The sequence below is a fragment of the Cheilinus undulatus genome, linkage group 13 (assembly GCF_018320785.1).
Source record: "Cheilinus undulatus linkage group 13, ASM1832078v1, whole genome shotgun sequence".
Classification (NCBI taxonomy): domain Eukaryota; kingdom Metazoa; phylum Chordata; class Actinopteri; order Labriformes; family Labridae; genus Cheilinus; species Cheilinus undulatus.
This window is the reverse complement of record NC_054877.1, coordinates 13,710,341-13,733,119: the sequence shown is the minus strand read 5'-3', so window position 1 is coordinate 13,733,119 and position 22,779 is coordinate 13,710,341. Positions and strand designations below refer to the sequence as shown.

The following is a 22,779-nucleotide window of genomic DNA, read 5'->3' as shown; positions in this document are numbered from 1 at the left end:
TACAATGTAATGGTAACTCAAAAAAATAAATTTCCACTACTCATAAACATTGACATTCTCAGCTTCAACAAAAATGTTGAGTAGTTTCAACTTGCTCTGTTTTACAGTGTAAAACATCACTACCACAAGTGTGCACAGCTGCCATTAAGACGTGTTTGAAAATTCACTTCATCCACTTTTTAATCCACTCTTTATTTCAACCACCTGTTTTCTGTTTAGAATGTGCTGGAATACATAAAGACACAGACTGGACCAGCAGGGTTTTACATCATTTTTTAACTGCTTTTCTCCCTTGTAAGGTCAAACATGTATTGGAAGAAAACAGGGAGTATACTGATTATTAAAGAAAGCTTGTGGAGAGCTGGTTTAACAGAAAATATTTCTCGGTAAGCAAAGCAAATGGCAGACAGAAGAGGGCAGAGCAACTTACAGGCTGTGAGCCTATCTTACAGCAAACGCCTCACACCTTCAGCTCTGCTCCTGTAGCTAAATGATGTGCAAACGCTGTACAGCGTAAATGGATGGTACTAAAAGAGTGGCACAGCTGCACCGACACTGCAGGTTTTGGACTTTGCTGAACAGAAGAGAAATTGTCACGCAGGAGAGCAGTTTAAACCTTTTTCGTTTGGGAGATTCCAAAAAACAGGCTGTGGCTTATAGACGGGGGTGACTTATGTTCCATACTTTACTGTAGTCGTGAAAATGACATTATTATGGTGTAGAAGATTTGTGGTAAATACCCCAAATTTCATATTGAGATCCTCCAAAAAAAAAAAAAAAAAAAAACATTTTTAGCCACTACTTTTTAATGTGCTTTTACTAACTTATGGAGCAATAGGTATGTTTTATGTGAGTTTATATGTGTGAGAGTGGATTATGTTGGTTGGGTTTTTTACCAAAGGTAATTTTCTTTCACTGTATGATAGACAATACATTTTCTTGACTTTGGAATTGCATTTGGTGGTTTCATCTATTTTTTTTTTCATCTATCTTTTTTTATTATTGTTACCTGTAATCTGGTACAAAAAAACTTGATTTTTCTATTGCATAAACAGAATATTATACATGACAGCATACCAGTGCTCAACATTGGGCCATTTTTTTAATAACTACCTTTTATGAATTAAACTTTACTTTCCTTTTACCCCAACAGAGTGACAGAGCAGGCAGAGGAGAACAAAATGACCGCAAGTAACCTGGGAATTATCTTCGGCCCCACACTGGTCAAACCTCGGCAGACGGACGCAGAAGTGTCCCTGTCATCCCTGGTTGACTACCCCTACCAGGCCCTAATGGTGGAACTGCTGGTTCGACACTATAAAACAGTCTTTGACGGATCACATCTGTCCGTCTCTGACCACATCGGCCAGGCTTCTCCCAGACTCACACCACAAGAGAAGTTACAGCGGCTCAGCAGACACTCGGCATCCCTGATGGACATCAAAGAGGTGAGGAGGGATTAAAGGATGTAAAGTGCCTTGTTATGGTATGGTTTACATATGCACCTCCATAACAACCACATAGTATAATCAGAAACAGAAGATATAGAGGATTACTGGCTAGAACATCTTATCCTTGGTTTAAATAATAAGCCTACAGATTCTTCTAACTTAGAGTTAGCTGTATAACCTGTTCATTTTATTAAAGCTCCTGGTATGTATGATGTTATGTTTCCATGTAAACAGTGTGACCACTGACCTTGCATTGTGGTTGAACATCCTAAAATAACAGACTAAAGCTTTCATCTTGTAACAGCAGAATGTTTTTTTCTGTTGTAACCACACTAGCCTGCTGTTTTCATGTTATGGTTTAGTGTTTCCCAAAGAATGGAGGTATACCTAGGTAAAGAAAGTTTACTTTCCTTTTTCAAAGTTTTACTTCTTAATCTATTTTCACAGGTGAGCGGATTGCAGATGTTAGTTGGTAATAATGTAGCATATTGAAAATATCATTATCTAAGATAATGCAGAATATATTGGCAGCAACCAGATGCATTAACTAATGCAGACATGCACCGATGAATCGGTTTTACATCAGTATCAGCCCTGTTTACGAACAGGAAAATAATGTGGTATGAACAGATTTCAGTCACTTGGGTTGTGTCCATCAACATTGGCTAAACTGTTGCCAAACATCAATATCCATGTCAACCCTAATATTTACAAACAGTGCATCTCTAATTTAAACAGGACTGATGTACTGACAGACGTCTTTCTCTGATTACCTACAAAACATGTCGTGCTACTCCCAAACGTACTGTACACGAGGCGTAGAAAGGAAGGAAGAATGTCCACTAGATAATCAAACTAAGACAACAAATTATATGTTAAACAAAATGGAAAAAAAATATACTTGGGAAGCCATAAAGTAGGGCTTGTGTCTACAGCCGCCGTGTTTGTTTTTGTGTTGGCAGTGCCCACAACCTCGCTTCCTACCAGTGTTTATAGCTGCTACATATGTAGACGACATCTGCTTATCTGTATGTCATTTTAAATTTCTCTGTGCACTTAATAATTTACCTAAAGTGTCAGTGAACCCCCGGCTCAAAGCTAACTCTGCCCACTTCAGTAATTCAAAAATGCACAGAAAGTGAGCAGTTTGGTACTGTAGGAGGGAGAGAAAAAGGACGGGGTTTTCCAGATGAGGTGGGAGTGACAGTGACGTCCCCTTGCCAGAGAGTGACACAGTCCTGTAGCTTCATAGTGATCTTTTGAGGTGGAGGATTTTTCCCCTCCAGAGTCCCCTGGAGCAGGCTGTAGCGTGGTGGTAGACTGTGGTGGTCCTGAGCACTGCCTGTTTTGGCCGTTAGCTCCAGCAATGGCGTCACTAAAGCCGAGGCAGTGCAGGTGCAGGAGAGGATGGGAGTGGTCTCTGAATGGTTAAGTTGGATAGAGGTGGTAATATTCTACCTTTTTATATGAAGTTTGTGATGTAGAAACGTACTGATGGTAGGTTTCTATGTCACATAAGCCACACCTTTACAGAAAAGATTTTTCTAAGCAGATGTCCGTTTGAGCTGATTAAAAGTCATAAAATGCAGATTTTTATCAGTTTGGTGCAAATGTCAGAAATAACACCAGCAGTGATGTGTTTGATCATAGTTCAGTCAGATACTTCAGTATACAGATGTAAAAAATGGTTAAGTGTTCACTACTTCTTTAATGCTTCATACACATGATAATGTGAGCAATCAACCAGATCACTCAGCAGAACAATAAACATAACGTTGATAATATAACAGAGTTACAAGAACAAAAAATGACAATGTGATATGTGCGAATATTTTCTAGTGAAAATACCGTAATAACAAATGTTGGTTTAAGACTTGAATGTTAGGCATTGAGATCTGTTTGGAGCTTTAAATAAAAGCTGTTGGTCTTAGTGAGACACTTCCATGATTTTGTTGCACGCAATTTTTTTTTTTACCGAACTTTTGATGGTCAAGTATATTATGGGTCATGTAAGCATCCAGTATAAAATAGTAGTAGAAGTTTTATGGGTTATCTGTTATGTTTAAGCCTATTATATTTTAAACTTCCCACTTTGAGTTCTACAGTTTTTGGAGTAAAATGAAAAATCTTCCAGATTTAAATTTTTCTGTTTATTTTGATCTTTCAGCCTGCAAAGGTATACAAAAGATTCTCCTCTGTGATCCCGTCCTCTCACATCCTGGATGAGGTTCAGGAGGTCCAGCCAGGAACCGACAGAACAGATGGCAGTGCTCCAGAAGGACTCAACGGGATCCAAACCTCCAGTGCAGCAGAAGTCCAGAGGTCAACCGTAGTATTTCCCCATCCCAGCTCCACCAACACAACCACCACTACCACGACAACCACCGCTGTGGCACCAAAGGTCCAGCTACGCACCCAGCGCTCCAGATTTGTATCTCGTCCGATCAGCATGCCGCTGGAGCGCCTGCCCACGCCCGCCCAGATAAGTGAGAGGAATAACCGTAACACTGCTGCTAATGCTGAAACGAGCTCTGCTGAGCAGAACCAGGTCTCTTCAACAATACAGGAGATGCCAGAGCTGGAAAAGACTCGCCAAAGTGGCTCATCGAGGGTAAGCACGTACTACATTACTCCTTTTATTGACACACAGACGATGCACCGTAGGACATGGGACAGGAAATACAAGCACTATGATGTCACACCAAGGACTGCTATGATTGTGGCCAACCTGCCTCCTACCAGCACTGGAGTTGAAGCTGTAAAAACCATCGTACCTGTCACTGTTAGTTCAGTAGTTACCACTGTTTCTGTGGTTCCTACAACGACCAGTGTGAGCACCGTCTTCTCCAACAGCCCGTTCACAGTGACCGTAAAGCCTGTGTGGACTTCTAAAAGGGAAAATGACTCGCATAAATCAGTCAGTGAGCCGGGTAGCTCACCAAAGCTCCCACTAACACTCAGGGCACCGAGGACTCTGAAGCCTCCTCCTGGAACTTTCTACAAACCTCCTTTATCCTTTAGCAGCAGAGCAAGGACGCTCCCAAACTGGACTACAACTATAACCAGCATCACCACCACCACCACCGCCTCCTTTCTCACTCCAACAAACTCTATAGAGATAGTCACCACGCCCCCCACTGTTACAAGCTCCTCACACACCACCCACAGGCTCCAGAGGCAGGACTCTACTGACAGCACCACTGACCCAACTGTCTCCAACTCCGCTACCCTCTCACCCCCACAGTCCCCTCCCCCTAGCAGCCCTGACGACCTCAGCCCCGGCGAGACTAAACCCGTCTACCAAAGACTGCGACCTCGGCGGCTGCAGGAGCTGGAGCACAGAGAAGCTCACTTTGTCTGATGCCAAAAAAACTGTAAATATGAACGATTTAATCTGTGCCATAGTGTAAACTTGGGAAAACTTTCTTTATCTTACAAGCTAAGAGTGGGAGAAAATGTAGGCCTGTGAAAATAAACCATGAAAGTGTTATAAGTACTAATATATTCTATATACATGTTTAGGTCAAATGTCAGCAGTGGTTGGTCTCCTATGCATTCAGACAAGTAGAATGCAAGAATAACGCCAACACTAAAGGCTGGCTTTAGATAAAAAATACAATGTTTTTATGGCAATGAAAAGCTCCCAACCACAAATAGACATGTGTCTGTAAAGAATATTAAGCCTATCGTTGTCCTTGTTTGACTTGAACAGTTAAATTCATGTAAAAAGTATGATTTGTTACAAAAATTGTATTTTATTGTAATCACATGATGCACTTAATGCTGTTTTAAGATTCTGTTTTTACCCTTTATGTTTAAATTAGCTTCATTTGTGTTTTATTCCAGAAGGAGCAGGCAAGTTAAGTATTTTAAAATGGTTCTTAATTTTAAAGAATTCAGCATTTTTACCTTTTTAAATTTGTCCTTAAAGCCTGTGATTGGTACATCTTTTCTCAGTATGTAAACCTTATGTAAACGTTTTATATCAAGTCATACATACTGCATGTTTGTCACAGTAATATTGTCTCCTTGTGATTATTGTTGTGGCTATACAGAGGATAAAATGACATGCAACAGTTCTTGCTGCAAATTAAAAATTTAGTTAAAACTGTAATCTGTATTCATTTATGTAGAAACGTGGGGTGATAGCAACTTTAAGGTGCTTTATCTGCAGTTTTCAGATGTTTGTTTACCTTCAATGATCTCTTTAAAGGTTGCACACTGCTGTTTTTCAAATATGTGGTATTGGTATTTTCTTTGTCCATTATTACTCAGAGAATAGAAGATTATTTATTCTTTTAACAAACTTCAAATTGTAGAGAAAACATCACAATTTTTCTGGGATTTCTTTTTCAATCCTTTTATTTTTACATGCAAAAATTCAAACTGAAAAGCAGCAAATTGTCAATATTTTTTTTGTTTGTTGCTGTCCTTCTTATTCCTTTGGGCTCTACTGTAGATATGATTATAGTTGGAACATCCCGTGATATTTTATGCGAGTATCTTGAAGCTATATGCCTATATCTAATATATTTGCAGAAGATCTAATTTTAGTGGGGTGTAGATGCCTAGCAGTTAGGTTGTATGGAACTTGGTCTTCCAGGCAGGACGGCCCAGGTGGTTCCTTTCCTGCACTCTCTCTCCCTGATGTCATGCTCCATCCACTATCCTTTCCTCTCCAAAATAAAGTCAAAAATCTCAAAAGTAAACCTTAAAGAATATAATAATTTCAAGCAGTGCTGTAGTACTTGAGTCCAGGACTCATGACTCGACTTGGACTCGAGCTTTAACAGCATCAAGACTCGAGGATGAAGTTGAGGACTCAAACCTTTATTTCATACAGACTTTTTTATTCTGTAATATTTGTCTTTTTTGAGTGAGAAAACCTCTTTATAACTGATCAGTGTTCACACAGCGCCCGGCACGTACGTTCACCTGCATGCACGTTCACGTGTGTCTAGCCTGCTGTCTGTTAAAACAACCAGAGGAGAGAGAGCAGGAGAAGCGGGCGAGCATGGGTGACAGAGAGAGGAGCTGATAGGTTGATAGGTAGCTTAAACCTGTGGCTCTTCTCAGTATTCCTGTGGTAATCTTTACAAGAAATTAAACTTAAATGCTGTCGGCCTACCCTGGAATCGCTGAAAATCTCCATCAGCTGCTGAATAGCTCAGACTGGTCATATTAGCTGCTTTTGCTGCTGTACAGTAATCCTCCTCAGTCTTGGACAGAGTGATAAAAACTCTTAAACCTTGTAGTGAGTCCTGTTAATTAAAAATATCAATCCAACTTTGAAATCTGCATTAACATCGGCAAGATAACACTGATTGGTGAGATAAACAACGGTGGTTAAAACTATATGTTTTAAAATGGCCAGACTTTAGAGCATTAAATGGTGGATGAAGTTAAAACCTTTTATGATGTGTTCAAATGTCACACGGAGAAAATTGGAATTTTAGATATTTCTAATATAATATTCTAAAATAACTCATTATCAATGAAGAATGTGATAATTTAGGAGTATAAATAAGAGCACCAATATCAATAAAGAACAATGATCCTTATCCCAAAAGTCTATTATCCAATCTATGTTTGTATTTATATCAGTTTATTTCAGATTATTACAAGTAGGCTATTAATAGTACGAAATGAGCGTTCATTTAATTATTAGTTAGGCTGATTACATTGTTGTTGTTGTTTTTTTAGAGAAAGAAAAACTGTTGTGACCAAAAGTGAAAACTAAAATATCAGGACTTTTAATGGACAAAAACTGGACTGGAATGTTTTTCTATATATATATATATATATATATATATATATATATATATATATATATATATATATATATGTATTTTTTAAACCAGACTTAAAGGGGATGCAAAAATCACTCTTTCTGGCTTTTCTGTTACAAATATGTGGCCTTGGCCTGTCCAAAATCCCCTTGAGTACCAGAAAAATCTGCCCCCCCCTCCCTTCTCCATGGTTCAGAAAATGTGTGCTGAAACAACCCGTTCTCAGATTTTCCCCCTTTATGATGTCATGTGGGGAGGTAGCCCCCTCCCCAGGTTCGATTGGTCCTCCCTGCTTGGAAGAAAGTTCCCCCTCCTCTCCTGATCCTCCTCTCAGCTGGCAGCTGAAAGGAGGATCAGCAGAGCCAGATCCATTAAGCCACATCCCCTTCCTGAGAGGGCGTGGTCGGGGGGTGGGTGGGGGGGGGGGAGGAATCAGACAGCTCAGTAACATTTAAAGCCACAGACTCAGGAACAGCTCGTTCTGATCAGGCCTGAAACAGAGGGGATTTTAGGCATACAAAAATCTAATACTGGAGTGTTTTTCAGCGACAGTCTTCACAGGCATGTTTTGGGGACCTCTAACACTAATATGAACTTGTCTTCAAAGGGTAAAATATATGACCTTTAAACTATGAAGGGTGTTCAGGACTTAAATTTCCTTAAAACTGAATGCATTTTTGTCTAAAGACTAAAACTACAAATGGCTGCCAAAATTAAAACTGTCTCTAAGGCTACTCAACCACAGGGTCATAGATGTTTGGTTTTGTTTGTGCACAACTGCTGTAGCCCACCTGGAAAGCTAGAATGGCTTAAAAATGATTAATAATTTAATTTAATTTGGCTCAAGGTTTTAGGTACTGGGGACTTGTCTAGGACTCGAACATGGGTAATGGGTACTCAGCTTGGACTCAGACTCAGGTAAAGGGGACTCAACTCGGATTTTTCTCGGACTTGAACACTAGGGACTCAGGACTTGACTAAAACTCAAGGTTTGGTGACTCAACTACAACACTGATTTCAAGACACTTTATGGGCACAATTTAGTTGCAGCATCTGCACGTATTTAAACTTGTTAAAAGCAATTTAAACCTTAGTTTTGCTTGTAAATTGGTTGAAAAATAAACTAATCAGGACTTTTTAGCCAAATATGGATTTATATTAAGATAAATGAGACACTTTTCAACTCGAAATTAGATAAATGCATTTTGTAAGATTCAAGTTTTTATAATTTTGCTAGTTGTTTCCAAGAATCAAGTCCCCTTTTGGCTCCATTGTCAATATTTTCCAATGTATTGTGTTTTAGAAGGGCAAACCATGGCATTGTGAGCTACTAGGACACAAGCTGCAGGACTCATCACCCCTGGATGTACCACCTGGAAAGGGTATTTAGACCAAAAACACCCTATGACTCAGTATTTATCACTGTGGATGCGGCTAGTTGCCTGAGCTGCTGTCTTAAGAAACCAGTCTGAACATTTAGGTAAAGAAATGCTTTTGTTTTTATCCTAAGGTGTTAAAAGACACATCGATCTCTGGTTTTTAGGATGAAGCTGAGAGGTTAGCTCACTTCTAGGGTAGGTTGTGTCATACAAACACAGTTCACAGCAGGTTTGAGTGGCTGTAATGTGCTGCTGTCAGGGCGCCACACTCTGCAAACATAATTGCCCATGTCACCTGCTCAGTGGAGTGACTCATTTCAGACCTGTGCAACACAAAAGCAGAAACACATCTTTCTCCGAGTCTGTCATGTTCCTGTTTAACTTTGATTGAATTCTGAGGTGTTCAAATGGAAGACTTTGCTGCAAAATAACAGTAACAGTGCAGGTGAATGTTTCCCATTTGCACTTTTGACAAGCATTTTTTCTCCCACAGTGTCAGTCTTTGCCTCTTCTTCTTCTTCTCTCCAGCAGATATCCCCCTAATTCTGCCACAAAATGGATGACTGTTGTCTTTTTTCTGCCTGCCCGTGTTGAGCTGGGAGATTAGAGCAATCAGATTAGGAGTGCTGCTGACCTGCAGGCAGAGGAGAGAGAGAGTGGGCAGCTCGGAGTCATACGGAGCTCCTCTACTTACCTCGCTTAATGTTTTCCACTACTTCAGCCCGTCTGTGAACCTGTTTCTCTAGATGTCGTACGACTTTTATATCATTCTGTAACAGGTAAGCAGCGCAATTAACTCTAATTCTCTGTAGCTGAAATGTGTGTTAAGATTACATAAGAGCAGACAGCTACAGTAGATGATTGCTAATTACTGATTTAGTTCTTAAAATGCTTTGGTTTAATGTAATGTCTAAGTGGAGATTTATTCTAATGTTTCTCCTGCTATGGCTTCTTTTACCACCTGCTTTTCCTTGCAGCAGTTTTGCACTGATAAGACATGACTGCCAGAAATTTCTACATAATTTCTGTCAATCTTGTATAAGAAAGTCGTAATAGTTTGAGTAATAGGGTTATTTAAGGAACACAAAAATAGATTTTCTTCTGCTGTTTTAGTCCCACAGTTTTGTTTTTCCCCGACAAGTGTTTGTGTCTCTGCATCTCCAGAGTGCCGGTGTGTGGTAATCTAGTGGACATGTCACTCTGAACAAATTACACTTCATGTCTGACATCTCCCAGGTCATCTGAACACAACATGGATCGTGTTTGAGTCTTTTGTTTCTAATATTGGGTTCAAAAAGGCATTTTTCTTTTTAAATAAGTCTGTAGGATAGAGGAGGTACAGAGATATATTATCTTATGTGCATTCTCATCCAAAAACATTTTATTTCCAAGGATAAAGTTTGTTTGTGGTGCAACCTCTAAAATCAGGGTTGGTAAGTGCCTTATAAAGGCAGAATAAGTAATCAGACAGTGTTTGCAGGGCTTTTAATAGTGCTACAAAGTGCTATGTTCCTCAAGAGAAATTCCCTCTTTTTGCCAATATGCCTATAAAATAACCTAGTAGTGCGAGTAAGATGGCTCTCGGATCGCCCAAATCAAAGGAAGTAAAATGAAGTTTATTCATCCCCCATTGGCAAGGTACAAAAAGTTTATTGACAGAGCACCATTCTTGCATAGAGCAATTTAAAGTGTTTCACAGAGGTAAAAACAAGGAACTTGAAACATCAAAAGTATCAAAAAATCCCATGGAGCAAAAACAAGACATTAAATACAAGATACTTAAAAATATAAGATCAAAAAAACGTTAATGTAAATGGTTGAAATGAAGTAAATTTCATTAAATCATTAAATCATTGACATTATTGACAGCAAAAAAAGGAGTCATTCATAAAGTCAGGTCAAATGTAATACTAATAAGAAATAAATATTGAAGAAATTCTTTTGTTCATACGACAGTTCACATGCCCTGAAGAGCAACTTGACATTACTGCCATGCTTACTAAGAAAAATAACATGTTACAGTTACACGCATAACCAAGAATCAAAGCTTTTAAGGACTTGTTCAACATGTCAGTTGTGAATACTGCACATACCTGACTGTAGTCTGTTTGAATGTGTCTCCACTACTGTCATTCCACACTCTAATTTACAGTGTGTCAAAATCTTGAAATATTGTGGTGGCCAGATCTGCAAAAACTGGAATGACTTTATATTTGACGTGTTTAGGCCTGCTCATTTTGTCTCAAAAGAATGGAAAAGAAGGCAATGGTTTTTATAAATGTTTTATTTAGTCTGTCTTCATTTTCTTCTCTGGTTCCATGACAGTAAACAAAACTACTATGCACTCTGAGCCTCTATTGGTTAAATTGGTGGTGTCATGTAAGTCGATGGGGGCAGGGCTTACGATTATTTCTTAGACACTAAAAAAACCATCAAAACTTCAACAAAAAATCTTCTGTAACCCTATAGCCATCTTTACAGCACTCAATATAATACAATACAATACAATGTAATATAATATAATACAGGGCTGCAAGGCGGCGCAGGGGTTAGTGCTGTTGCCTCACAGCAAGAAGGTCCCTGGTTTGCTTCCTGGTCAGGGCCTTTCTGTGCATGTGCAGGTTTGCATGTTCTCCCCGTGCACACATGGGTTGTCGCCGGGTACTCCGGCTTCCTCCCACTTCCAAAAACATGCTCATTAGGTTAATTGGTGACTCTAAATTGGCCGTAGGTGTGAATGTGAACGTGACTAGTTGTCTATCTCTATGTGTCAGCCCTGGGATTAACTGGCGACCAGTCCAGGGTGTACCCCGCCTCTTGCCCAATGACAGCTGGGATGGGCTCCAGCCCCCACACAACCCTGAACGGGATAAACAGTATAGAAAATGGATGGATAATATAATATAATATAATATAATATAATATAATATAATATAATATAATATTCAAACTGTCAGGCAATGAACAGGGAAGAGAAATAGAGTATTACACACAGCCTGTCCATAATACGGTAAGGCTCAGTGAGAAGGTTTTTTGTTTTCTTTTTTGCAAATAATATTTTGGCCATTTTGGCTTCATTTGACAGGATAGCTGAAGAGAGACAGAAAACATGGGGAGATTGTTGGGGAAGACATGCGCAAAACTTGCACCGAGACAAAGAATTGATCTCCGACCAGTACGTCAAGCTATAGCCTCCGCTCCACATACTGAGCTAAACTGATGCCTGCACAGCAGTTTTAAAGAAAACAATAAAGCTCTCTAATTTAATGATGTTGATCTTGTACCTTTCATCCAACATGTCAGCATAATGGGGATAATTCCACTACGTAATGCCATCCTCTCTGCCATCTAAATGGCTCAATCAGCTAGCTATGTTTGTACATTTGTGGTGCACTTTCCAAAATCAGGATTGGAAAGTGCCTAACAAAAGACAGAAAAAGTAATCAGACAGGGTTTATAATGCATTTAATACAGCTACAAAGTGCTATGTTCCTCAAGAGAAATTTCCTCTTTTTGCCAATAAGTCTATAAAATAACTTAAAACCTGGAAGAGTGGGTAAGGCAACTCTCAAATCACCCAAAACAAATCATAGTGAATTATAATATAAAGAATATTTTCTTTATCCCCCATTGGCAAGGCAGATTTCTTTATCGAGTACAATTCTTCCATACAGCAATTCAAAGTGCCTTACTGAACCAGAACTAAGGTTTTCAAAACATCAACAGTCTAAAAAGGACATTAAAAAAACAAGTTAATTAAGATGCAAGGTTGAAAAATCATTTGTAGAATGTATTAAGATTTGATGTGTGCCCTTAAAAAAGTTAGTTTTCAGGCTGCCTTTAAATTTTAAATGAACTAAACTTGTATTGAGCTAACTTTGCATATTTTTTCAGTCATTCAATCAATAAAACAAGCTTTCCTAGTCAAGGTAGCTTCATTCCTGTCCCAGCCTGGTATAAAACCACACAACTCTTAGTTTTTAGGCAAGGGCCTTATGGGTTGAGTGTTTCCTTTTGATTAATTAATTAATTGACTACCTAATGCTGTGGTAGCTTTTTGACGCCCTACATCTAAGAGTTCAGGTTCAGTGCCAGGTTTGGACAGGAAGTAAGCTAGGAAAGCTTTTTTTGAGTGAACATAAAAAGTTCTCAACTTATCATTGCAAGTTTGGCCAACTTAAAATTTTAAGGCAACTTTCAAACTTTTAATGCAGCTGCATACTAGTATACAGGAGAGAAACAGAAACAGTGAAGATACAGGTTTTTTTTTTAATTTTGTTTGCTTATTTGGTAGCAGAAAGTAAAGGTAAATAAGACATTTTTTCAGCTGTGGATAATTATCACTGAAAAAGTAACTAACCAAGACGTTACATCAGTCATTACAACAATTTAAGTACTCTAACTCTGTTACCCCCAACACTGCCCTCAATGAAGGACCAAGCTAGTCAGCACTATATGACACAATTCTCAAAGAAAAGGTGGGCTCACAGTCATAAAATAAGACTTTTTACAGTCCAGTTTTGAGTTGCTTTTTTATAAGCTGGTTGATCAAAGGTAACAAATGTGAACAAGTAACATTTCACATTTGAAAAAGCAAAGGATCTTTGCAACTGTAAGAATTAAAAGAGAACCAACAAAGAGGGAACAAAGATCCACTGAGCATGTGAAGTAAAATGTATCTATCAAACCAAAATTAGATACAATCCAAGAGGAGCCGTTTAATGTCAGATCAGACTTCTTGGTCCCTCTTGTTGCTGGGCTCAATCATTTCTTCCAGATTGTCCTCTCTCTCTCTCTCTCTCTGTGCTAAGTGTCATCACTGACTGAGTCGTGTATCTGCAGGTTTGTCACAGTCTGATGACCCCGTCCAGGGGTAAAGCTGGGGAGCAATGAACACAGGCTCTCAAATCCGCCTGTTACTGTGGAAGAACTGGACCCTCCGCAAGAGACAGAAGGTATAAATGTGATTGTGGTTTCAATACATGATTCAGCGTTTAAGAACAATAGCATTGCAAAGATGGCGTCTCCTTGTATCCCACCACAAGCTTAATATGATAAGCTGCAGACTGTTTGTATTGGATTAGGTTGTGCAGGTGCTCCAGTTTTTCTTTGTGTTTAACTACCACCTGTTTTTGTCCAGGTCCGCTTCCTGGTTGAGATCTTCTGGCCGGTGTTGTTATTTGTTGGTTTGGTGTGGCTGAGGAAGGCCAATCCACTCTACCAGCAACATGAATGTAAGAAAGCTTCTTTAAACAACATCAGATCAGTACTGGGCAGTTACAGGGTTGATTTATCTGAGTACAGTACTGAAGTACACTGTCTGAGTATCTGTTAGTTTAATTCTTTAATATTGTCTGGGGAAAACTTTTTCCCACTACTTTGAAAGATAAATATCAATAGGAGCCAATTTCATCCACTTTAAAAAGAAAAAAATAAGTATGAAAGTGAAATAATTTTTTTTTAAAAATCAAAATTGTAAGGTAGTAAGTCTTAATGATGAAATAAAGTTAAAATTATAAGGTTGTAATTCATAATTCTGATATAGAAAATTGAAATATTATTATCAATGTTATGAGTAAGTTAGCCGTTATTATTTGAAAGAACGAGATAAAAAGCTGAAACTATGCGATAGTAAGCGATGATTGTTATAAGAAGTCAGAGTTATAGCTAATCTCATAATTTAGACCAACCATCTCATATTTTTAACTTTATAACACATATTTATGAATGACAATCTCATAATCCTGAATAATCTTATAATCATGACTTTCAAATCTCATATCTTACTAATTTATAATTTTAATTTTTCATCTCATAATTATAACTAACTTTCTCATAATCATGACTTCATCTCAAGTTTGACTTTTTTTTCCCAATAATTATCTTAATTTCATAATAATTGCTTCCTATTTCATAGCATCAACATTTTGTCTCAAAATCATGACTTACTTTCTCATAATTTTGACTTAATCTCATCATTTTTTTTTCTTTTAATTTTGGCCTTTTATCTCGTAATTTCAAACTTTTGTCTTGTCATTATGTCAAACCATTGTATGATTTTACCTAATCTCATTATTTTGCCCTTTTCCTCATAATTTTGACTTTCCATTTCATGATTAAGACCTTTATCCTGACAATTATTATATCTTTTTATCTTGACCTATCTCATAATTTGGATTTACCATCTCATAGTTTTGACTTTATGTCTCATAATTATGATTAACTATGTCCTCATTTTTGCTTTGTGTCATAATTTTTACATTTTATTTATAGTTGTTTCTTTGTATTCTGATAATTTATGTACTTTATCTCATAATTGATTTTGACTTTATTTAGTAATTTGGATTTTTTTTCTGATAATTGTAACATACTTCTTCAAAATTCTTTATTATTGTTCTCTCACTATTAACTTATTCCTTATAATTCTGACTTGTCACATGATAATATTAAACCAACTCAAAATATTATGTTTTCGTATCATAATTTTGACTTCATGTTATGATTTTAACTTTTTCTGGTCATTTTGACTTTTTGTCTCAAAATTATAAAATTTAATCTCTTAATTATGACATACTATGTCATAATTTTGACTTCATCTCATAATTAGGACTTTTTTCTTATTTTTTTAAACTTTTTGTCTCTACTTGTGACTTTCTTTCTGATCATTTTGAATTTTCCTCATAATTCTGACTTATTTTTCTCATAATCTCAATTAAAGATTTACATTTTTTTCTTCTTACCATGCTTATTTTTATATTTTTCTTTTGTCAGTGGCATCCACAGGGCTAAGTTACAAAATTTTAAACAAAAAAAAAGTGATTTATTTGCATAATTAAAATCTACAGGAACATAGGAGAAATTAGACAAATACTTCAGGGTGAATTAGCTTGTATAACTTATAAAAGTTTTACAGGGAAAGATTAAAAGTAAACTCATCTGATAGGTAAATCAACAAATAATCGACGAAGTACTAAAAATGTCTAACTTTCATCATCGCTTATAAAAAGAGCATCAGATATAGAAATGTTTTGAGCTTTTTTTGGCTACACAGGTGATTAAAATTAAGTACCCAAGCACTACTTTCACTTTTATTGGGGTAGTATTTGACCAAGAGTATCTATACTTCAAAAAATAATGATGTTGTTTACTTTGTTGTGTCCACCTCTGCCTCTAATTTATTTTCTGAAGATATTCTCCTGGAGTTCATGTACCTGTAGAAAATATCATGTTAACCCTTTGACTATCTTCAGAAGCCCTCACATACTTTCAAATGTCTTTATTTCATCAGGTCATTTTCCCAACAAGGCCATGCCATCAGCAGGGATTCTCCCCTGGATACAGGGCATCTTCTGCAACGCCAACAACCCCTGCTTCAGATATCCCACCAGAGGAGAGTCTCCGGGTGTTGTCTCCAACTATAACAACTCAATGTAAGAAAATACACGAGCCTGTGAAACCTTGTACATTTTGTTCTGGATCAGAACCTCAGCAGTTAGTATCTTCAAGGATAATGCTTTTGATATGTTTAAAATGTTCTGATGAGGGTCTCACAATCACTTATATTTTATCTTAATTGCAAGCGGGGAAGTACCATGTCCAAATTGTGCAGAAAGTTTGATTCAGGATAAACAGGAGACTGGCTATTGCTAATGCTTCGCCCACAATCAAAGGTTCAATATCTAACCAGGATGAATGTGGACAGTTTTGTATCTAAATGACCAAATAATGAAACTGAGAAGCAAGCTGATGTATTTTAATGTTAGAGACTGTCATTCTTCCCTGGCCTGCCGGGAACTGTAGCTTTTTAAAAAAAACACTTAAGTCATTGTTGCTTACTGTTCCAAATGAGTGTCCTAAGTCAATTGCTTATTGCCTTTAGTGTATTAGAAGGATTGGGTCATTTAGAATGGGTAAAACTGCCTAGGTGAGGTATTTGTCTTGGCTAGAGCAGCTTGTCTAATCATGAGTGGTAAAGACACCCATCATTTATGTCATTATGACTGTGCTTGAGGAGAGGTTGGAAATTGGCTTCATACATCTCTTAAAGTTCTGGATAGACAAATCTATCAAGACAGACAGAACACTGAGTTGCCCGTTGTAATAGTAAAACTCCAGGGTGCAGGATTCAGTCGTCCCAAGCAAGATTCAAGCAATAGATATTTCTGGCCGTGAAACAAAAAACAGTGTTATCTGCATATGAAGACATCCTTTGTTGCAGTTTATAGGCATAGGTACAGTGAATATGGAGGTAGGTTCTGATGTCATCAGCTAGTGACCATCAACAAGCTTCTTACACCTCTCAACTGGAGTTTTGGACCACTCTTCTTTTGCAAACTGCTCCAGATCTCTCAGATTTGAAGGGTGCTTCTTGCAACAGCAGTTTTGAGATCTCTTTATAGGTGTTCAACAGGATTTAGATCCAGGCTCATTGCTGGCCACTTCAGAACTCTCCAGCGCTTTGTCTCCAACAATTTCTTGGTGTTTTTTGATAGTCTCCAGATTTCATGATTTTTTGCACACAGTCAAGGCACCCAGTGCCAGAGGCAGCAAAACACCCAAAACATCCTTGAACCTCCACCATGTTTGACTGTAGGTACTGTGTTCTTTTCTTTGTAGGCCTCATTCTGTTTTCTGTCAACAGTAGAATGACGTGCTTTTCCAAAAAGCTCTACCTTAGTCTCATCTGTCCTTAAAATGTTCACCCAGAAGGATTGAGGCTTACTCATGTACATTTTTGCAAACTCCAGTCTAGCTTTTTACGTCTCTTTGTCAGCAGTGGGGCTCTCCTCAGTCTCCTGCCATAGCGCTTCATCTCATTCAGATTACAACGTATGGTCCGAGCTGACACTTTTGCACCCTGAGTCTGCAGGACAGCCAGAATTTGTGTGGAAGTTGACTGAGGATGTTTATCCACCATTCCAACTATCCTGCGTTGCATTCTTTTGTCAATTTTTCTCTTCCATCCACATCCAGGGAGATTAGCCACAGCTCCATGGATTATAAACTTCTTGATTATATTACGCACAGTGGACAAAGGACTTTCAAGATCTCTGGAGATGGTCTTGAAACCTTGATATTATTCATATTTTTCTACAATTTTGCTTCTTAAGTCCTCAGACAATTCTGGGCTCTTCTTTCCTCTTCTCCATGCTTGGTGTGACACACACAGGCACACAACACAAAGGCTGAGTCAACTTTCATACATTCTAACTGGCTTCAGGTGTGATTTTATATTGCCAGCACCTGTTACTGCCACAGGTGAGTTTAAATGAGCATCACAGGCTATCATAATATAAGAAATGAAAGAGACCTTGAGGATTAAATACTAAAGTTAATTGTTGGTGCTTAGCAGATAAGGGGATTATCTCTAAACTCTACAAGATTCTTGTGAAAAATAAATTAAGCTGGAAGAAAGAAGGCAAGTGTTCAATATCAGATGAAAGCTGGTCAAATATGTGGAATTTTGTGTGGAAACTTACAAACTCTCATTTGTGGAAGAAATTTGATTGTCACGGTTGTATTCGTGTTTTTGTTACTCCAAAGTAGAAAGCACGTTTTGCAGAAGGGGAAACCAAATGTTGGAGTCAGGACGGGTTTTAGGGAGCCAAGCACTGGCACATTTTCTGGTAATGCTCATTAATAAAAACCCTTTTAGTTAAAGTTTCATAAAGCACCAAAACCCACTGTTGACTTAGATTTACTGCTGCAGTTTACCACATTATTTCTAGTAAATGTAGATTTTCATACAGGGAGCAGTGATAAATTGTACATGTTTAGCATATTGACCTCTGCTTGTACAAAAGCTATGACTAGATGCTGGTTACTTCCTGAACTCACAACAATACATGAGTGGATTGATATTATAAATGATTTTTATGTTCTGCAGAAAGATGTTTTTGTTAAACTATAGGCCAACTGGATTTAATAGGTCAAACCCATTCAGACAGATTTAGTGGAGGTGACTAACCAAGAACCTTATGGTGCTATCTATTCTTAGCAAACTCCATTTTTTCCTCTGCCAAGGAGGTTGTGTGATCGGGTCCATTTGTTTGTTTGTTTGTTAGCAACATAACTCAAAAAGTTGTGGACGGATTTTGATGAAGTTTTCAGGAAATTTCAGAAATGACATAAGGAAAAACTGATTAGATTTTGGGAGTGATCTGGATCACCATCTGGATCCAGGAATTTTTTTTAAGGATTCTGTACTATTGGGAGATAGGGCTTATGGCAGAGCTCTGCACTGTTACCACTTTACACCAGGAGATGGCGGACATGAGTAACTTCAATCCCAGCATCATTTTGGGTGTGTTTCCATTCAAAGTTTTGGAGTTTATAGAGTTTGAAAGACGCACCCACGCCTGGTCGAGGAGACGAGTCGGAGCGTAACAGAGAGAAAGACAGCAAATTGTAGCGAGAATACACACAATGCTGGGAGGAATAGAGGAATATTCCCCCTCTGCCATGACTTCCAGTCATCCAGTGAGACCATGGGTGAGACTGTCAGTGCAACTGTAGACACCAGCAGGCAATGTTTGCGCCATGACAGTCCACCTGTAGCAACGCCAGTGCTTTGCCTCATTGTATTTCCACCCCACTGGGAAGGGAGTAATCAGCAAATGATGTGGTGGGGGGCACATGGGGACGTACCCAGGAATTTTTTAAAGGATTCTTCACTATTGGGAGATAGGGCTAATGGCGGAGGTCTGCGCTCTCTGAGTGCTTTTCTAGTTATTGTAATTGTGATGTACTTTTCCTCCTCTTGAGTCTATTTGTGGTATGCTCTTGATTGATCTCTTTATGTTGTACCTCATTCTTAATACTAAGAAAAGAAAAGCAAAAGGCTGAATTGTAGAGGAAGTTCAGCCACTCTTCCATGTATGCTCTGTATATTGATGTCTACCTTTCAGAACAGAAAAGATAAATGATAGAAATGCATTGTACTGAAGAACTCTGCTTCAGAAATGCCATGTCATTTGAAGTGCAGGTGCGAAGCATAATTTTATTTGGGGCAAAACCCAACAAAAATCTCACCATCATTAGTTTGATTGGTTTTCTTTTGTCAGAATGAAAAAGACTGATGCAAAAATAGTTGCCAACTGATCAGATTTCCCATCCCTGTGGTAATGTCTGTTGAACAGAAGAATTTTTCATTCTGTAGCCTTATTATTAAGATCAGATAACGCTGCATCATATTATATTTAATTAAAGCAACAGTGAGGACCTTTATCTGGTTATGAAACAGACTGGAATAAATACTGATGCCTCCATGTGGCATTTAAAAGCACACGAGATAATCAGGGACAAGACTGATTACTTCTTTGTAAACATATTTGATGCTTTAAATGTTGGCGGTTGTCAGATGAAGACCTGACAGCATGCTATAGAAACAGTCTGTTTTAAACTCCAGCAAAGATTCTCGATGAGTGATAGGTTTGACTTAAAGGTAAACAGGAGGAAGCTTTGATTTAAGATTTTAAAACACACTACTTATAGTAGACATGTGCAGGACAAAATCAGCATTGAGATAAGAGCAGAGGTGTTGTCAGGCCCGCTCACAGAATTGGGTTAGGATTAGAATGAGCCCTCCCCTCTTTGTTTTACTGATATCATTGCATGAGTGTTGGATCAGTGGCATTGATGCTAACGTCCTGACCATAGACTGTAGAAAGAATTAGACAAACCCTGTGTAACGTCAGCCCTCTGCTTACCATAGGCGGAGTCAAAAAGCTGTTGAAGCCAATCCGCGGTGGCTTCCGTATTGAAATTGCGGTCTCAGCTGAACTCTGGATCAACCTAACAGTCCGCCCACTAAGCGCGACTTCCTGTCAGCTAGCTAGCTAGCATTCTGGTTGACAGAAACGTAGCCTCTGCCTGTCCAGCTATCTGTCAATCAAATGAGATGCGCCAATTAGTCCACAGTGAGGTTAAACATCGAATATGGTCATCACAGATTTATTTACAATGGACCATGATTTTCCTGACCGCCATGGGGCCCCCAGAAAGCTGTCCTGTTTATCCCCCCTCATTGGTGGCCTTGGGTGTTATCTTTAGACACTGTGATAGTGAGGTCCAGTATGAATGGATGCCTCTAATGTGAACGTGCCCTGTGGGATGGAAAGTGAACTCCTGATGGGACCGTGTCAGTAATGTTTAATGCATCCTTTTCAAGACGCCTCCACATTATATAATCAGTGTTACCAACTAGTACATATACCCTCAATCTTTTACTCGCCTTACTGTATGTGTGGACGTTGTGTGTGTATTAGTGCCTGTGTTCCTCCTAACCAAGAAGCCCAGGAGCTCATTCTTACTACCTTACGCTATTGGATAAGAGCTGCTTCTTTCCCCAGAGGGGTCAACAAAATCAACACAAAGCAAAGGTTCCTCTCAGGAGCTGGAATCTACACTGATTCATGTGTATTTTGTGCTTGTCACAGATTGGCCCGGTTCTACGTTGATGCCCAGGAGCTTCTACTCAACGAGACAGAGGTCCAGCAGCTTAGCCGTCTTTGGCTCGAAATGACATCCTTTGCAAACTTTATGGACACTTTACGCAACAACCCATCTCTGCTGTCAGGTAAAGGGCAAATGTGGAGAAACGGCTCGGCCTGTAACACTTTTCCCTGAGAGTAAAAGCCTTTTTATCTCTAACTCTGTAATCAGAGAAGAAGAAGACCAGACCAGTGACGTGAGTCAGGTATCTTTGATTGTAGCTTTCTGACCAAATTGTATCACCAAAAGTTTATTATAAACTCCTATCTCGACCTGTCTAACCTGATTACATTTTCTCTTTCTGGGGTTTTTCATTACTTGTGCCCATCAGAGCACATCCTTGCTTTCTATTTCACTTAAAACAATGTGATCTGGCTCTTAAGGTCTCATTTACTATGTACCCCTTACTGTGTACTCTTGAGAAATAGTCAAGAGTTTCATTTCTAAACGGTGTTTGGCTCTCACTTTATTTACAGTGGCTTTTCTCATTGTCAAACAGCTTATTCTGAATATGTATGCTTTGGAATTTCCAAGAAAGTTACTCAATATTACTTCAAAGAGATTAGTGAAACCTGTTGGCAGTAATGTGCGTACAAACCTATCCTCCGTTCAGTGTACTTTCCTTTGAAATCCCTGCCAATCTGTCTAGCTGTGAATCATTTCCTCTGTGAATTACACCGCCAGCCAGGTGGTTAAAACACTTTTCTAGCTCTGCTGTTTTTCTTCCAGGCCGTGGACTGAAGGTTGATGACATCCTGAAAGACGACGAGGTCTTCACCGCCTATCTTTTGCGAGATGTTCCCCTCTCAGAGTCTATAGTCTACCAGCTCGTCAGTGCAAAGATACGACTAGAACAGGTGGAGTGTCAGCGTACAAGTTCAACCAAGTTTCTATAAAATAATGCAGAAGAATTGATATATGGTGAAAAATATTTACCCCATTGGATGTTTTACCTTTTTTACTGATTTTATAAATCAATCATGGTCAATATCATTTGGCTTTTTTGACAAAAAAGACCCTCTTTGATGTCAAAGTGAAAACAGTTTTCTACAAAGTAATGTCAATTAAATAAAAACATATAGTGTAAAATAGTAATGCAAAATATTTTCCCTCTTCAAGTCAGTATTCAGTAGATACACCTTTGACTACATCACAGCACTGCGTCCGTTGCATCATTCATTTTACCCTCTACCTTTACAAGCCTTCCAGGGATGACTGCTGAGAAGCATCCCCACAGCATGATGCTGCCACCACTGTGCTTTACAGTGGGGATGGTGTGTTTGTGGTGATGTGCAGTGTTTGGTGTACGCCAAACATAGCGTCTTGTCTGATGGCCAAAAAAAAAAAAAGGCACCATTTGGTCTCTTCAGACTAAAGAGCTTTTTTTCTACTTGACCATGGAGTCTCCCGTTGCCTTTTGGAAAACTTTATTGGAGACTTTATGAGTTTTCTTCAGCAGTGACTTACTCTTTGCTACTCTCCCATAAAGCTTTATTAACTGGTGAAGAACCGGGGCAACAGTTGTTGTATGCAGAGTCTCTGCCATTTCAGCTGCTGAAACTTGGAACTCCTTCAGAGTAGTCATAGGTCTATTGGTGGACTCCCTCACTAGTCTCCTTCTTGCACGGTCACTCAGTTTGTGAATATTTATGCAGTCACATATTTTAC

General features: G+C 38.6%; 2 protein-coding genes across 5 annotated transcripts in view; both read left to right on the top strand.

The window, feature by feature from the left end:
• LOC121520023 (rho GTPase-activating protein 29-like) overlaps positions 1–5,559 on the top strand; it is a 53,189-nt gene extending 47,630 nt beyond the window's left edge. For all 4 annotated transcript variants that reach the window (XM_041803222.1, XM_041803224.1, XM_041803225.1 and 1 more), the window contains 2 exons: positions 1,154–1,448; positions 3,619–5,559. In XM_041803222.1, coding sequence (XP_041659156.1) covers positions 1,154–1,448; positions 3,619–4,812 — 1,489 coding nt within the window. In that variant the 3' untranslated portion in view covers positions 4,813–5,559. The remainder of the gene's footprint in view (positions 1–1,153; positions 1,449–3,618) is intronic.
• A 3,724-nt stretch (positions 5,560–9,283) lies between these two features.
• Positions 9,284–22,779, top strand: part of LOC121520046 (retinal-specific phospholipid-transporting ATPase ABCA4-like) — an 82,866-nt gene continuing 69,370 nt past the window's right edge. Inside the window, exons 1-6 of the mRNA XM_041803271.1 lie at positions 9,284–9,398; positions 13,462–13,574; positions 13,760–13,853; positions 15,908–16,049; positions 21,057–21,196; positions 21,841–21,968. Coding sequence (XP_041659205.1) covers positions 13,509–13,574; positions 13,760–13,853; positions 15,908–16,049; positions 21,057–21,196; positions 21,841–21,968 — 570 coding nt within the window. The 5' untranslated portion in view covers positions 9,284–9,398; positions 13,462–13,508. The remainder of the gene's footprint in view (positions 9,399–13,461; positions 13,575–13,759; positions 13,854–15,907; positions 16,050–21,056; positions 21,197–21,840; positions 21,969–22,779) is intronic.